This window comes from Schistocerca gregaria, chromosome 6 (genome assembly GCF_023897955.1).
Source record: "Schistocerca gregaria isolate iqSchGreg1 chromosome 6, iqSchGreg1.2, whole genome shotgun sequence".
NCBI classification, from domain to species: domain Eukaryota; kingdom Metazoa; phylum Arthropoda; class Insecta; order Orthoptera; family Acrididae; genus Schistocerca; species Schistocerca gregaria.
This window is the reverse complement of record NC_064925.1, coordinates 223,862,526-223,878,593: the sequence shown is the minus strand read 5'-3', so window position 1 is coordinate 223,878,593 and position 16,068 is coordinate 223,862,526. Positions and strand designations below refer to the sequence as shown.

At 41.8% G+C, this 16,068-nt stretch overlaps 1 protein-coding gene across 1 annotated transcript in view; it reads right to left on the bottom strand.

The window, feature by feature from the left end:
• Window positions 1–247: 247 nt before the first annotated feature.
• LOC126278339 (palmitoyltransferase ZDHHC23-B) overlaps window positions 248–16,068 on the bottom strand; it is a 74,760-nt gene continuing 58,939 nt past the window's right edge. Inside the window, exons 4-5 of the mRNA XM_049978377.1 lie at window positions 7,450–7,626; window positions 248–985 (exon numbers count right to left, since the gene is read on the bottom strand). Of these exons, the coding sequence (XP_049834334.1) occupies window positions 832–985; window positions 7,450–7,626 (331 nt within the window). The 3' untranslated portion in view covers window positions 248–831. The remainder of the gene's footprint in view (window positions 986–7,449; window positions 7,627–16,068) is intronic.

The following is a 16,068-nucleotide window of genomic DNA, read 5'->3' as shown; positions in this document are numbered from 1 at the left end:
ACAGCTCCTCCAAAAGGAGTATCAACAACAGAAAAATTATGTACAATGTTCACCATTCCCTTTAATCTCAGGTTTGTCATGATAGTTAATCTGTACTTAGTGCAGTGATGTTTACCTCATTCAGTTTTTTTTCTATGCTAGTCATTTATCTGGTAAAAATAGACAAAAAGAGCTTAATGAAATTATGTTGATAGTAGTAGATGAATAAAGACACACATTGTAGACAGTTATATGATAACCTTAGGAACAACAAATGTAAAGTACTGTATTTTAAAGGTTCAACTCAAGCATTTTATAAGTACAAAGAAAAACATACACATATGAAATGAAATAGAATTAGAATGTTGTGATGAGTGTATAAATAAAACCTACAATTAATACTGGTTGAAAAGTGGGATGCATATGTATAAAAATAGAAGAACTATACAAATAAGTTCACTTAGTTTCTTCTCCATTTTATCAGCATGTCTCTGGACATAACATCTCCTTTACCGAAATTTGCACACATTCTCTGTTCTCCTCATTATGTCCCAATGAGAGGTATTCGGATCTAAAAGCGGAAGTTCAACGCCTCCATTGGTTCTCCTTTGCAAACAATTGCGGTGTATTCAGCTTACTTCTGAATTATTTTTCCATGTAATCATATATTAGACGGTAAAAGGCTGAAAATACTCTGCAGTTAACAGAAATAATTTTCTTGCAATACTTTATATTTTAAGTTTACTGTCCTTGGAACTCCTGCTATTGTCTTATCTGCCACACTGGCCAAGGAGTGTAGCCAAAGGCAACTCCAGTAGATAGCCTTCCATCACAGTCTTATTGGAAACAATCTCATGCGACAGGCAACTGATAATCGTGCGGGGATGTCAATCGCTTTTGGGACCAAGAGTCCCTTGTCAACATCCAGCCATGCCGCAGAAGAATTGGTAATAAGAATGCTGCCATAATCAGTGCATATAAAGCACAAACAAAGCACAGTGCAATCCTGCAACAAATAGGAGCAATAAACAGGTCATGATTAACATTTCCTGCTTAAGAATTATACGTTAATATTTTAGAATACTTTTTTGACTTAACTAGGAATCTGAGACCATCTTAACAAGAATTAATAATTTCTACTAGTAATAAGAAACAAAAAACTCTTATCATTTCTTATTCTAAGAATCCATAGAATTCCACAAATATGTTGCTTACTCAGAAGTAATCAGTCATGAATAAACTTAAAATAATATCCAATTTCTACACTGCTTTACTCGGATGCCATATTTGCCACAGTGATAAGCAATAGGGCTTGAAATGACAAACAGACAGACAGACAGACACACACGTTCCACTAGTTAGCATAGAGCAAAATGCAGTAAAATAATTTTTTTTAACAAAACAGTTGGCAACCTTGTAGTACCAGCACTATTACCACTTTTTCTTCATTACGCTTTAAGCATTGATTCTTATACCCATGTTGCATTACCTCCTCATAAAATGATAATAATAATAATAATAATAATAACCCATCAAGACGCGGGTGACAAGCAGCATCATGAATCAATGATGCTGCTGGACTAAGAAATCAACAGTGCCAACACCTGACTTCACTTTACAGGATTTGGTACTGTAATTTGAATGGAGAAACTTGAGTTAGAAGTCATGATGACTTAAATATTGCATAGGCATAACTCTGCAATAATACTGGTATGCTGATTCTGTCTCGTATATTCCGGCTAAAGCTGTTTCTCAGTATTTGTTCAGAACAACAGTCGTCACAGGCACTATACTTTCCAATTCTCTGCCATGAAAAAAAACTGTAATTTTTATTTCACTGTTGCTTCATCTATTTAAGTCTTATCATATCACTGTCATGCTGTTCTGCAATTAGTTGGTTGGTTTGTGGTATAAAGGGACCAAACTACGGGGTCATCAGTCCCTTTTTCCAGATGCAAACAAGGGTCAAGGTAAGACAACATCCAAAATTAGTTTGGGAAAGTAAAAGGGGTTAAAAGGAATGGGCAACCACAACAAAAGAGAAAATGAAAGAAACGAACAAGAAAGGGAGAAAACATACACCACAAGGAAAAGTAGAGGAAGGTATTAAAACCACAGAGCAGAAGAGCAGATAGTCTGGGTTGGCTGATCACAAGAATAAAAGAGGATGAGCCAGCCACTCTGCAACATACTAAAATGTCCAGAAAGGGAGGGGGAGGGGGGAGAGGGGGAGATGAGCACTTGTAGAAAAAAGATGAACACCAAAACAAACAAAATGCAAAGTAAGGGTAACAGAGAGTTCATTAAAATGGAGGGAGGGTGAAGGCCTTGGAGAGAAGGCCAGACACCCACCCTTACATGGTACAATAATAACCCCCCTCCTGTATAAAACATAAAACTAAATCTGCTGTTGAGGCACTGTCAACCAACAATGTAGGTAGTGTGCTGGGAAGGTTAAAAGTCTGCTGCAGAGTGGCTAAAATTGGGCAGAGGTCCCAAAAACTTTGTGGAGTGACAAGAAGTTCTGTATAAAAATTGGGTACGGCCCCCACAGACCCCACTCATGCACAGTAGCGAGGATGTGGTGTCGCCAAGTCATATAATAGGCCTTCAACAGGCCTATAAAAGACGTCAATCAGGTGTTGGTACCAGGAAAAGTCCAAACAAATGGCAGACTCCAGGTAAGCAAGTTGTCGCTGGTGGAGCGTCCTTGGTGAAAACTACCCTGCGACGGAACCAGCTTACCATATGTTCGAGTAGCTTGCACAGAACATTAGTGAGGCTGATGGGACAGTAGCTATCCACATCTAGTGGGTTCTTATAAGGCATTACCACTGGGATGATGATAGTCTCCCACCATTGCTCCAGATGCAGTTGAAGACAGCAAGGAGGCAGTGCTGGGAATCTGTTGACAGATGCTTCAGCACTTGTGAATGGATGTGGGCTGAGCTAGGGGATGTGTCAGGACAGTCAGCAAGAGCACTGCGAAATTCCCATACACTGAAGGGAGCACTGTATGGCTCAAGGTTGCGTGGAGCAAAAGAGGGGTGTTGTCATTCCATCCTGTGTTTGAGGAGACGGAAGGTGGGGTAGTAATTCTCAGACCCAGAAGTGTGAGCATAGTGCTCAGCAAAATGCTCTATGATTACATCTGGATTGGCAGATACAGCTCCAATTGTGGAAATGCCAGGTACAACTGCAGGTTGGGCAGTAAAATCGGCAGAGCTTGGTCCAAACCTTGGAGAGGAGGTTCATATTCCAATGGTGGAGACATAGCATTCCCAACACTCCTGCTTCCTTAGTTTGATGAGGAGGCAAACCTGGGCATGGAGCCATTGGAAGGCAATAAGGTTCTCCAGGGAGGGGTGGCACTTATGATGTTGGAGGGCCCACCTATGCTTTTTAATGGCCACAGGATTTCCGGCAATCACCAAGGCACTGACTTCCACCAGGTGCAGCTGGAGGAACAAGGAACTGCCAATTCAGCTGTGGCAGTAATGGCATTAGTGATGATGTAAATCACCTCATTGATGGTTGCATGCAATCGGAATTCAATCGCAGTAGCGGACGTGAAAGCATCCCAGTCAGCCTTGGAAAGAGCCCAAATGGCAAGTGTCGAGATGAGGGACACAGGGGTAGGGACAGGAAGAGTGGAAACTGGTCACTACCACACTAATCGTCATGTGCTCTCCAGTGGATAGATGGAAGAAGGCCAGGACTTCCAACCGAGAGATCAATGGCTGAGTAAGTGCCATGTGCCACACTGAAATGTGTGGGGACACCTGTATTTAGGAGGCAAAGGTCAAGGTGAGTTAGTAGGTCCTCAACGTCTTTAACACAGCCAGTAACCTTGGTTCCACCCCACAAAGGCATTAAAATCATTCAGAAGGAGAAAAGGTTGGGGGAGTTGCGAAATGAGTGCAGCAAAGGCATGGGGTGGTGTGTCACCATCTGGAGGGAGGTAGATGTTCCTGCGTTGTCCTCACCCTGACAGTCACAGCTTCTAAAGGCATTTGAAAGATCACACAGGTTTGTTTTAGACAGAGGTAAGGACACAGTTGCATACTCCACCTGACGATCTGTCACATGCAGGATGGTTTTTTTAGTACCCCTGATAGCCATGAAGGGTGGGAGTCTGCATTGCGGGAAACCAGGTTTCCTGAAGGACAATACAAAAAGTAGGTGTGCAGCTTAAGAGTTGACATAACTCAGCCAGGTGAGAGAAAAAACCACGACAGTTCCACTGGAGAAAGATGCTTCCTGTCAGCTAGGATAATGACCAAGGAGGCAAATTAGGCCTCAACATCACCTGTCGCCACTGGTTGAGTATTGGCATACCAAAGCTGTGGGGGAGTGCTGGTGCAGGGACCACTGTAGGTTCCCGTTTCTTAGCGGACTTCTTCTTTGATAGTTTGCCCTCTCTCCACTCCTAAGGAGCTTGATGGGAGGGCTTCTTGGAAGTAGCTTCAAGTACAGAGGAAGACCTTGAAGTCCTTCAACCAGCAGCCAGTGGCACTTTCAGCCACTGGCTGGTTTCCCAAAGTAGAAGCTTTGGGAGCAACAGAAGAAGACATGCCCCCAGCCAGCTGGAGGAGTGAGGAAGATGGTCAGCCCTGAGGGTCCACTGGGGCAGGCTTAGATGATGGGCATAATGGCATCATCGACGGCGACACCGTCACGGCAGCAGCATAAGAAGATAGCATTCAAATAGGGTTTACCGTTCATATTTGAGTTTAGCCTCACTCTCAAAGCCCAAGATGAAGACACCAGTAGCAACCCTATTGTCTTTGGGTCTCTTGTAAATGCACCAGATGAAATGAGCAGCTGTCATTCTAAATTGGCACACAGCTCATCATCGAACTGCAACAGGAGGTAGTGACGAAAAATAATTCTCTGGACCATGTTGAGGCTTTTATGGGGAGTGACTGAAACAGGAATATCACCCAGCTTGCCACAGGTGAGTAACACCCAGGACTGGGTTGGGGATGCTGTCTGAATCAAAACCATCCGTTGTGCATTTTGGACAGCACTGTCACTTCCTCAAATTTATCCCTCCAGGTGCTCGACAAAAAGTAGAGGCTTCGTATCAGCTCTGTTGTACAGTAAGTAACAAGGTAAATATGGATCCCATTGTTCTGTAGCCCTACATTCCTCCCTTGGTGTTGCTAGGGAGGGGAACAATTTAGGGTCATACCTATCAGCATTATAATCAACCTTATCTTTCTTACAGACTGCTGGGGCTATTCGGTCCACAGTAAAAGATGACTTGGTCCACTTCATTGTGGGTCATCCACCCTGATGCCACCTACTCCAACCAAGTGCTCTCCTCACAGGTGCCACCAAGCCACAGAGAAGGCCACCTGGCATGATGGTGTTTGCCATGAGTGTGATCCCTATGTTGTCAGGGGGCTACCACCAAATGGATACATGACAGCCCCACCACAATGGACTGGTTACCATGCTGGATGCTGGGTGCAGAGAAATCCAATATTGTCTTAGGCGAAAGAGGGCAGAGAACTATAGAAGTACATGGTGTACCCTGTAATGCGTTCCTTGTCCTGATAAATGGATTGCAGGTGGAGATGCAGATCCAGGACAATATGAGGTTCAAAAGGCCTAACTGCACACTGGATATACGGCGCACCACATAAGGCATCCACCCCCAAATGGTCCGCACTTCTGTAGAATTTGGAAAGTGGGAGGTCAAACCATAAAATGGGACCTGAACTTATAGGGCCAAAAAGTGCGAGACTCCTTTCGGTTACCTGTTATGACAGGCAGGAATACCTTGGGCCTATCCTAAACCCCGGACCCACACAAGCACTGTAATTAGTCTGAACAAAAATGAGAGTTCAGGAAATCTGCTTCATAGTGTCTGCTGTAAAACTGATGGAGGATTATATAATAGATGATGGAGGAAGGATACATAAGCTCACTCACACTGATTTGTACTTGCACTCTTCAAGTTGCCATCAACCATCCCAAACCATGAGCAGGCTTAAAACTCTTGTACATAGGGCCAATACAGTGTCAGATGCACATACTTTACCTGAAGAGCTTGCACACTCAAGGACAGTGTTCAGAGACAATGGATACCCGAAACGGCAAATTAAGAGAGCATTCTCAGGTAAAACCAAGAACAAGGAAGTGGACAAAGAGGCGAATGCACCAGCAAAGCCGGTAGCTTTTCTTCCTTTTGTTGGAAACATTCCCTTCAAAATAGCAAGAATCCTTAGAAAGTTTCAAGTGAAAGTGATTTTCTGCCTGCCATGAAAGATTTTTGGCTTGCTGGGATCAGTGAAGGATAATTTGTTGTCGCATAAGGCAAGAATTTACCAAGTACCTTGTCTGTGTGGCATGGCCTATACACGACAAACAACATGCACAGTGGAAGAACATTGCACAGAACATAAACGTTGCACCCGACTTCTGCAATCCAGCAAGTCTGCAGTTGCATAATACTTTATCTCCAATAGACATTCAAAGGAGTGTGACAAAACATTAATTTTGGCCACAGCAACACCTTTTTGGGACTCCACTATAAATGATCCATTGAAATATGCATCACGGAAAATCTGATGAACCGTGACAGTGGCTACCAACTGGATAATGCAAAGAATCCAGTCATCTCAGAGATTTGCTCCAGACGAAGACGCCAGACTACTCCGATGACTGCAGCAAGCGGCAATGCCAAAGACAGCTGATCCTTGCAGTACCTTCAGAGAGGGTGCTGCTGCCAGACAGTGTGGTTTTTCTGTCACTGTGACTCTGACACATGTGCAGTAACACTATCAGCATGCTATATAAGATGGAGCGGAGAATGTATTTGTCAGTCTTCGATGGCTCACGAGAAGATGACTGACAGGTGTCCAGTCGAAACATCGTGGAGTGAAATTTATGACGACCAGCTGCAATCCCAAAATCTGTTCGAACAAAAATGGGATTGTTTGTGTTAATGAGAAACAATCTGTATACTATATTAGTGCACAACTGTTTGAACCTAGAGCTGTTTCTTCACAATGTGACTATTTTCAAACTGATAGGTCAAACCAGTGATGTTGCATTCCACCAGAAAAAATAATCCATGTGCTGCTCAAAACCGTTGTTATTCCAACACACTGTACTTCAATGTATGCGCTATAATAATGCCTAAAGGTTTTCTTTGACTGATGAGGGTATATTGAGAGGCACCAAGACTTCCTTCGGACCAGTACAGTTCTCAAAGCTTCCATAAGGCAAGTGATGAAAAGCGGTGCTTAGAAACTCAGGATGCATACTACACAGTTGACCGAAGTATGCATCATCTGTACAACTATTTAATTAATAAGACACACACACACACACACACACACACACACACACACACACACACACACACACACACACACACACACACAATATTTTCCATGCTGAAACTAACGATTTCTATGTAATCAAAAATATCACGGTTTGGATACAGCTTTTACTTACTCTAGGTCATGATAAACATCACTGCAGTCATATGGCAGCAATATAAAGTCCAACCAGAAGAAAGGTCGGCATACTGATGTGAGAATGAGGATAGAGCCATAAATGAGAGCTCCCGTACCTAATACCAGTGCTGTTATAAAGGCATGCCTGTTGTATTCTCCAATACAGCAGTCTAACCTGAAAAGGAGGAGAGGAAGAAAGATTAGGTTTGTAATGTCTTGTCAACAATTCCAAGCATGCAGAAGGAAACAGATTGTATACTTTTCAAAGAGAGCAGCTCAGCATTTGTCTTAGGCAATTGCAGGTACCATAAATATGGATGGGTAGGTGAGGATCTCTGCATCAATTCTTCAAAATTAAAGTACAATATTGAATATTCCATGAGGTAACTCTTACAGAACCGGTCTATACAAATCACATATCTTTCAGTCCAGTTTGTGTCCACCCATAATGTTTTTAAAAAGAGCTAAGCTTGTCACTTTAACCTTAATAATAATAATAATAATAATAATAATAATAATAATAATAATAATAATAAATGTTATCTACAGGTTATAAGACAGAAAAGCTGACTGCCGTATGTGGTGTAGGGAACCACAGGACTATTTCAAAAAATTACATGCAATATGTGAAAAAGGAGGATGAAGTGTGAGACAAATACTAGCATCATATTGCAGTGCTGCAGTTACACCTGGCATATGTGTAACCTACTATGTAAATGATATGCTAAAGTGTCAAATAATACAGTCCGAGAAGACAAATTGAAGAAGAGGAATTATAGCCCAGGCTAAGAAGGCTGTAATACAGTGTAATATCTAAAACATATTTTATTATTTTTATTGAATATTACTACATTTTAATTGGGGAATAATTTTTTCAGCACAAAAACTGCTAGAACCTTTTTATATTACATCACAGATTGAATTTCGTGCATAATTTGTCTTAATGTCCAAGTTTTTAGTTTTCTGTCATCAGTCTTTCCAGTATCAGTACGGGTATGAACAGGACACAATTCTGATGGCTCACGTTAAGTACATTTTGTAAGCATAACACATGTATATCAGAGTGGTGTACAATACTGAGTAAAATAGCAATTTATGTGATGCTAAGTGGATGAATTTATTGGATTATTAAAATTAACACACACATATTTCTCATTTATTCCAGTAACCTGATTTGTACTCATTGTTAAGTATGTTTTCTTTCCGTTGAGTACTTCTCTTAATATAGGGGTGTTCCACAAGTTTGCGGCCTAAGCAACTGCAAGAGCCAGTAAGATTTGTATGCAGAAGCAACTTATTATCCTCGCAGATTGCTTTGATTGTTAGAGTGTTAAACATAGCTACAAAATAACACAATTCAAATGAATACAATGAAAGTAAAGAATGGAATAACAACAATGTGAAAACCAAAACCTTCACAGACAGGCACTACCCCTGAGTATGTTCTAGTCATGGTTCTTCCGATCCCTCCTAATGTGTTCCATCACCCATCCAGCCTACACAACATCCTAGTCCACCCCTACACCACCCCTTACAACATGGGTAAAATCCCAGTGGAAGATCAAGGTGCAGAACTTGTCCAATCCATGAAACCAGCACTTCCTACTTCAGTCCTGTCACACGCTTATCCTACTCCATCAGAGACCGGGCCATCTGTGAAAACACCCATGTCATATTAACTCTGCTGAAAACACTGCACAGCTTTTTATGTTGATATGATTACCAGTCAGCCGTCCAGCATGATGACTGGCCACTGCAAAACTGATGCCAAGAATGAAGTTGACCACACATTGGCACAATATGCAGCTGAGCACAACATGTGCAATGCTTCAGAACCTGGGTCATCTGGATCCTTCCCTCTACCACCAGCTTCTCTGAACTACACAGATGAGAACAATCCTCACAACACATATTTTGCTCCTGGCCTCAGTTTCCAGACCCAAAAATGCCTCCTCCCACCTTACAATTGCACCTTCCTCTGACCTGTCACTGCCTCCCAAACTTACATCCCATGTTCAGTGCACACCACTCACCACCTGCTCCAACACCCATACATCACATGCCTAACCCATGCTCCTGCTTGCCCCTATCTCCCTCCCTCGTTCCTAGCTGGCAAACCGGTTGCTCCCCGTCGAGCCGCTAGCCACTAACTCCCAATCTTTCTCCCTAGTTCCCACCTCCCCCCCTCTGCCCCCCCCCACTCTCTAACCCATCCCACACGACATAAGCCACACCACACCCAAGTCCACCTGCTGAAATGCAGCACTGTGCATCCAGCCGGCAGCATGTAGGGGCATTGGTGTGTGTGTGTGTGTGTGTGTGTGTGTGTGTGTGTGTGTGTGTGTGTGTGTGTGTGTTCATGCCAGTTTGGAAGAACATTTGCGTCCAAAAGCTTAAGTTTTTAGCTGTCTTTTTATTGTGCCTGTCTGCAATTCAAAGCAACCTATCCTTTTGACATAGTTCAAATTTGATTTATATTTAAGTCCACAAATATTCAGATCTTTGTAAGTAACTGAAGTATTTTGTAAAAGGGTAAAATGGAATAATATTTTTAATCACGTGGATGCTACTATAGTGCTCACAGAATTTAGAAGGTACTGATGCACTTCTGCAAAATAGCATCAAAATGTTTGAGCTTCTGCCTCCCAGTTATCTTTTAAACTACAAAAGCTTATGTTTACATCATTAAAAGTAGTTATATTACTACACACTGTCAGGGTACTTGCTTGGGATGTTTTAGATTCGTAAACCAATACAATATTGTAGTTCCCTGAAGGTTTTTCTTTCCTGCTGTTCCTCCCTTTTCTTCATTTGCACCTTGCAATAGTATCATCTGTTGCATCCTCCATCCAAGATAATTTTGGTGTCACGAGCAATACTGATACAAAGCCTCAGCTGTCGAGTTCTCTTGTGAGCACACCATTGATGAAATGATGACTAAAAGTGTGGAAACGTTTAGCAAGGGACTACTGATTACCACCAGATGTATTCTCTTATTCAGTGCTGTGGTCCAAGCTTTCTGTCTAGTTGTGTGTTGCTTTTTCACTTGGAAAGGAAAACAACTTTGTTTCTGGAGGAGAATTACTGCATGTCAAGCTACAATCAACGACAGAACAATTACAACTGCCCTTCCTAGAGCCTGAAGCCCTAAATTCAGTCATTTTCACACTAGCATGCTGGTTTAAATATAACCATTTACTCCTTTAAGAGAGTTGCAAGGCTATTCACTGGAGTTTAGCACTTGCAGTTTGCATGCTACCTACAGTGACCGGAAAACAAAACCTGTCCATGCATTCTGACCATGCCAAAATTCTTCCCCTAACATGCAAATGGAGTTATCATTCTATGTCAATTACCTAGGCAGTTCTATTTGTATCATACAAAATTTGTTGAAAGCTTAAATATAGCCAAAAGAAGAAAAGAAACGAAAACTAATCTTCAAAGAACTGTAGAAAAATATTACTCTGTAAATGGCTATTCTGGCTGCCTTCTTACAAAATTAAGTACCCTTGGGCATACATTATCAGCACGGTGGGGAAATTACATTTTTCATTGCAAATTGCTTGCTAAACACTTTTCCATGACATAGTTACGTAATGTTTAACATGAGATAACATTAAAGTTTTTTTGTATTTGCCACATACACACTCTCAACATACACTCTCTCACTCACTCATTTATTCACACAACAAAACAAATAGTTATTAAATAAATATTAATCTTTCTGAATTCTATGTTACGAAAATGAAAAACAGTGAACACTCTTAATAAAAAAAAAAAAAAATCTAAAAAAAATTGTTCTGCCATTTAGTGAGCTTCAATAATCATTCCAAATGATACTAAAAGACAAACTGCTATGAATCCTAACTGACTTTAATCTTATAAGTGTCGGTTTGGGGTGTTTTAGGTAATTTTCTCTAACTCTAAAAGTATGTCAGATAGAAAGCTGAGATTTTTACACAATCTTCTTTTCAATAGCAAAGGACAGTATATTGACTTTTAACTAAATTAAATAATATTTTATATAGTTTATTTAGATTCTTAGGGGCCTGAATATTCTGTCGCTCTAATTGACACAGGTGCCGCTTTCCACGGCTAGGCTAGCGACAGGTGCAAATGAATCACGCGAAGATACAAGCGGCTGTTTCTGTCACCACCAATGGCTCCAAAGCTATGAGCCGTACTGCAAAGTAGTGCAATAAATGCTATTGTGTATTGACTCGCGACTTTACGGAGGGGGGCGGACGGGACGGAGGGGGGGGGGGGGGGGGGGCGAAGAAACAGACTATGAAGGAATAATCTGAACAGGGCAGAAATCAGTAGATGTGATGCACATGTACAGACAAACAAACGATTACAATTTCAAAAAATTTTGACAATTTACTCAAAGGAAAAAGCTTCACAAATTGAGCAAGTCAATAATGTGTTGGTCCACTTCTGGTCCTTGTGCAAGCAGTTATTCAGCCTGGCACTGACTAACAGAGTTGTTGGATGTGCTCCCAAGGGATACTGTGGTGGATTCTATCCAACTAGCACATTACATCATCAAAATCCCAAGATGGTTGGAGAGGCCTGCTGCTGAACTTGCTGGCCACTGTTGGGTTAGGCAAGCACAAAGCTAAACAGTAGAAATTCTTGCCTTGTGCGTGTGAGCAATATCTTGCTGAAGTATGAGACCAAGAAGACTTGCCAAGAAGAGCAACAAAACAGGGTGTAGAATATTGTTTATGTACCACTGTGCAGTGAAGAAGCTGCTAATGACAACCAAAGGAGTCCTGCTATGAAAAGAAATTGCACCCCAGACTATCACTGCTGGATGTCAGGCTGTATGGTGGCCGACATTCACGATGGTATCCCACTGCTGTCTGGGGCTTTCCCAGACACATCTTCAGCCTTGAATCTCATTGACTGCAGTAGAACTGTCTTCAGTTATGAGCCTCACTTTGAACTGAGTCCTGATGATAAGCAAAGACATGTCTGGAGACACCACAGACAGCAGTGGGATACCAATCTGTCACCTGCAACACGGTCCAGCAGCCAGGAGTGACAGTCTTGGGTGCCACTTCTTTTCATAATAGAACCCCTTTGGTTGCCATCCACGAGACCCTTACAGCTCAGGATGTCAACTATGTTCTATGCCTCACTTTGTTGCCCCGCATGGCAATCCATCCTTGGCTTATATTTCAGCAAGATAATGCCAACCTGCACATTGCGGGAGTTCCTACTGCTTATCTTCATGCTTGCCAAACCCTACCTGGGCCAGCAAGATCTCTGTATCTCTCTTTACCATCTAACGTGTCAATTGGACAGAATTGGCAAGATATCCCTCTGGAGAACACTTGATAACTCTATCAATCAATGCCAAGCTGAAAAACTGCTCGCACAAGGGCCAAACATGGACCAACACATTACTGACTTGCTCTATTTGTAAAGCTCTTTTCTTGAGCAAATCATCCAATATTTCTGAAACTTTAATCATTTGTTTATGTGTACATGCAAACATCTAACGATTCCATCCCATTCAGATAGTTCATTCAAAGTGTTTCCCCCCTCCTTATTGTGTATCACAATGTGTGGGTGTAGACGCTGACTTTTCATTCATGACTGGTACCAAGCTAATGTTGCACTTCATAAGTTACTAGCGTCTTATAGCGAAACTTATCAAAAAACTATAAACACCCAGTTGTTAGCCAATGGGAGACCATTGCTCAGTAGCTGTTATGATAAGGTATATTGCATGCATTGAATACTACACTCGTAGCTGTGACTTAGTCAAACCTTGGCAACAACTACTAACTATAATCAGTTCAGTCTACAATATGCCACTTTTTACTTAATACAGGGTGATTCAAAAAGAATACCACAACTTTAAAAATGTGTATTTAATGAAAGAAACATAATATAATCTTCTGTTATACATCATTACGAAGAGTATTTAAAAAGGTTTTTTTCACTCAAAAACAAGTTCAGAGATGTTCAATATGGCCCCCTCCAGACACTCGAGCAATATCAACCCGATACTCCAACTCGTTACACACTCTCTGTAGCATATTAGGCGTAACAGTTTGGATAGCTGCTGTTATTTCTCGTTTCAAATCATCAATGGTGGCTGGGAGAGGTGGCCGAAACACCATATCCTTAACATACCCCCATAAGAAAAAAAACACAGGGGGTAAGATCAGGGCTTCTTGGAGGCCAGTGATGAAGTGCTCTGTCACGGGCTGCCTGGCGGCCGATCCATCGCCTCGGGTAGTTGACGTTCAGGTAGTTATGGACAGATAAGTGCCAATGTGGTGGCGCTCCATTCTGCTGAATTATGAATTGTTGTGCTTCTTGTTCGAGCTGAGGGAACAGCCAATTCCCTAACATCTCCAGATACTGTAGTCTAGTTACAGTAGCACCTTCGAAGAAAAAGGGACCAAAAATTTTATTGACTGAAATGGCACAGAAAACGTTCACCTTAGGCGAGTCACGTTCATACCGAGTTGTTTCCCGCGGATTATCAGTGCCCCATATACAGACATTGTGACGGTTGACTTTCCCGTTAGTGTGGAAAGTTGCTTCATCACTAAACACAATCTTTGAAATGAAAGATTCATCTGTTTCCACTTGAGCAAGGATAAAATCACAGAAATTGATTCTTTTAATCTTATCAGCTGCAGACAGTGCTTGAACCAATTTCAGACGATAAGGTTTCATAACTAGCCTTTTTCGTAGGACTCTCCATACAGTTGATTGTGGAATTTGCAGCTCCCTGCTAGCTCTGCGAGTCGATTTTCCTGGGCTGCGAACAAATGCTTGCTGGATGCGTGCTACATTTTCATCACTCGTTCTCGGCCGTCCAGAACTTTTCCCTTTCCACAAACACCCATTCTCTGTAAACTGTTTATACCAAAGTTTACTACACCACCTATCAGGAGGTTCAACACCATACTTCGTTCGAAATGCACGCTGAACAACTGTCATCGATTCACTTCTGCCATACTCAATAACACAAAAAGCTTTCTGTTGAGCGGTCGCCATCTTAGCATCAACTGACGCTGACGCCTAGTCAACAGTGCCTCAAGCGAACAAATGTACAACTAAATGAAACTTTATAGCTCCTTTAATTCGCCGACAGATAGTGCTTAGCTCTGCCTTTTGTCGTTGCAGAGTTTTAAATTCCTAAAGTTGTGGTATTCTTTTTGAATCACCCTGTATATCATGCACAATAAGCTGATAGCTAATTGTTGTACTACGGGTCACTCTTCTTCAATATTTTGTCAGTGTGTCTTCCTCGCAGCAGTGTCCTATTCCAGCAACATCTGCCTGACCTTCCTGTGTCACACACAACAACTAAATTTTAACCGCACCACTGCAACAATTTCCACAAATATCGCTCATTGGCTACTGACATCATAATCCATTTACACTGAAGTGTATGTCACATCAGAAGGCAGCCCTGTTTTGAAGTGTTGTGAGCATGCTCCTCTACTAATCCCCAGTAGCCGCTGAGATTTAATTTCCTTGGGATGCCTTACAGTGAACGGCACTAGTCCGCAATAAAAGCTGTCCTCCAACCTGTGATGAGGTCATACTTCAGCAGTGAAGAAATTTTAATAATTGTTTCCAGAATGAGATTTTCACTCTGCAGCGGAGTGTGCGCTGATATGAAACCTATTGGCAGATTAAAACTGTGTGCCCGACGAAGACTCGAACTCGGGAACTTTGCCTTTCGTGGGCAAGTGTTCTACCATCTGAGCTACCGAAGCACGACTCACGCCCGGTACTCACAGCTTTACTTCTGCCAGTATATCGTCTCCTGCACTCCAAACTTTACAGAAGCTCTCCTGCGAACCTAGCAAAGGTCCCGAGTTCAAGTCTCGTCGGGCACACAGTTTTAGTCTGCCAGGAAATTTAATAATTGTAGTCTGCAGCAGCAATTTGTAAGGCTTGTCAACATGGAAGGCGTTCCTCCTTTCTGCCACCACATCTAAGTGAACTTTACATCGTACCTTCTCCTCCTCTCTCTCTCTCTCTCTCTCTCTCTCTCTCTCTCTCTCTCTCTCTCTCTAAACCTGTGGCGCAGATGAGAGTGATGAGACCCTAACCTGCTCAGAAAGGAAGTATTAGCTTTCTGCCCTCATATCGAACATTAAGGATCCAGACTTCAGTAGGCTGTAATATGATTCATTCCACTGAAAGACTACAGGTATGACAATTTTTTCAGGGCTAATTCAGAAAAGATTGCAAAAGTTGATGAATTTTTAGCAGGTGAAGTAACAGAGTGGGTATTGAATGTTTCAAGAAAGTATGGAAAACTGTAAGAATTGAAGAATCATTACATAGGCAGTACTGATTACAATTAAATGACTTCAGACAAAATATTAGGAATGATGCTAAATATAGTCAACATGCCACCAATAACCTGAAATAGGACATAACTGAGGGCTTTAAGTATCTAGACTATCTACCAGATGGTGGTGAAGTATCGTAAGTCTTTGTAGAGAAACTGCAATGAACAAAGAAAAGTTAGCTAACAACAGCAAACAGGTTGAATAATTTTTATGGAAAGTAGGTGAGGCTGATTAAGGGCGCAATGCTGGTGACTGAACAAGAAAATAAGATGACGCTCATG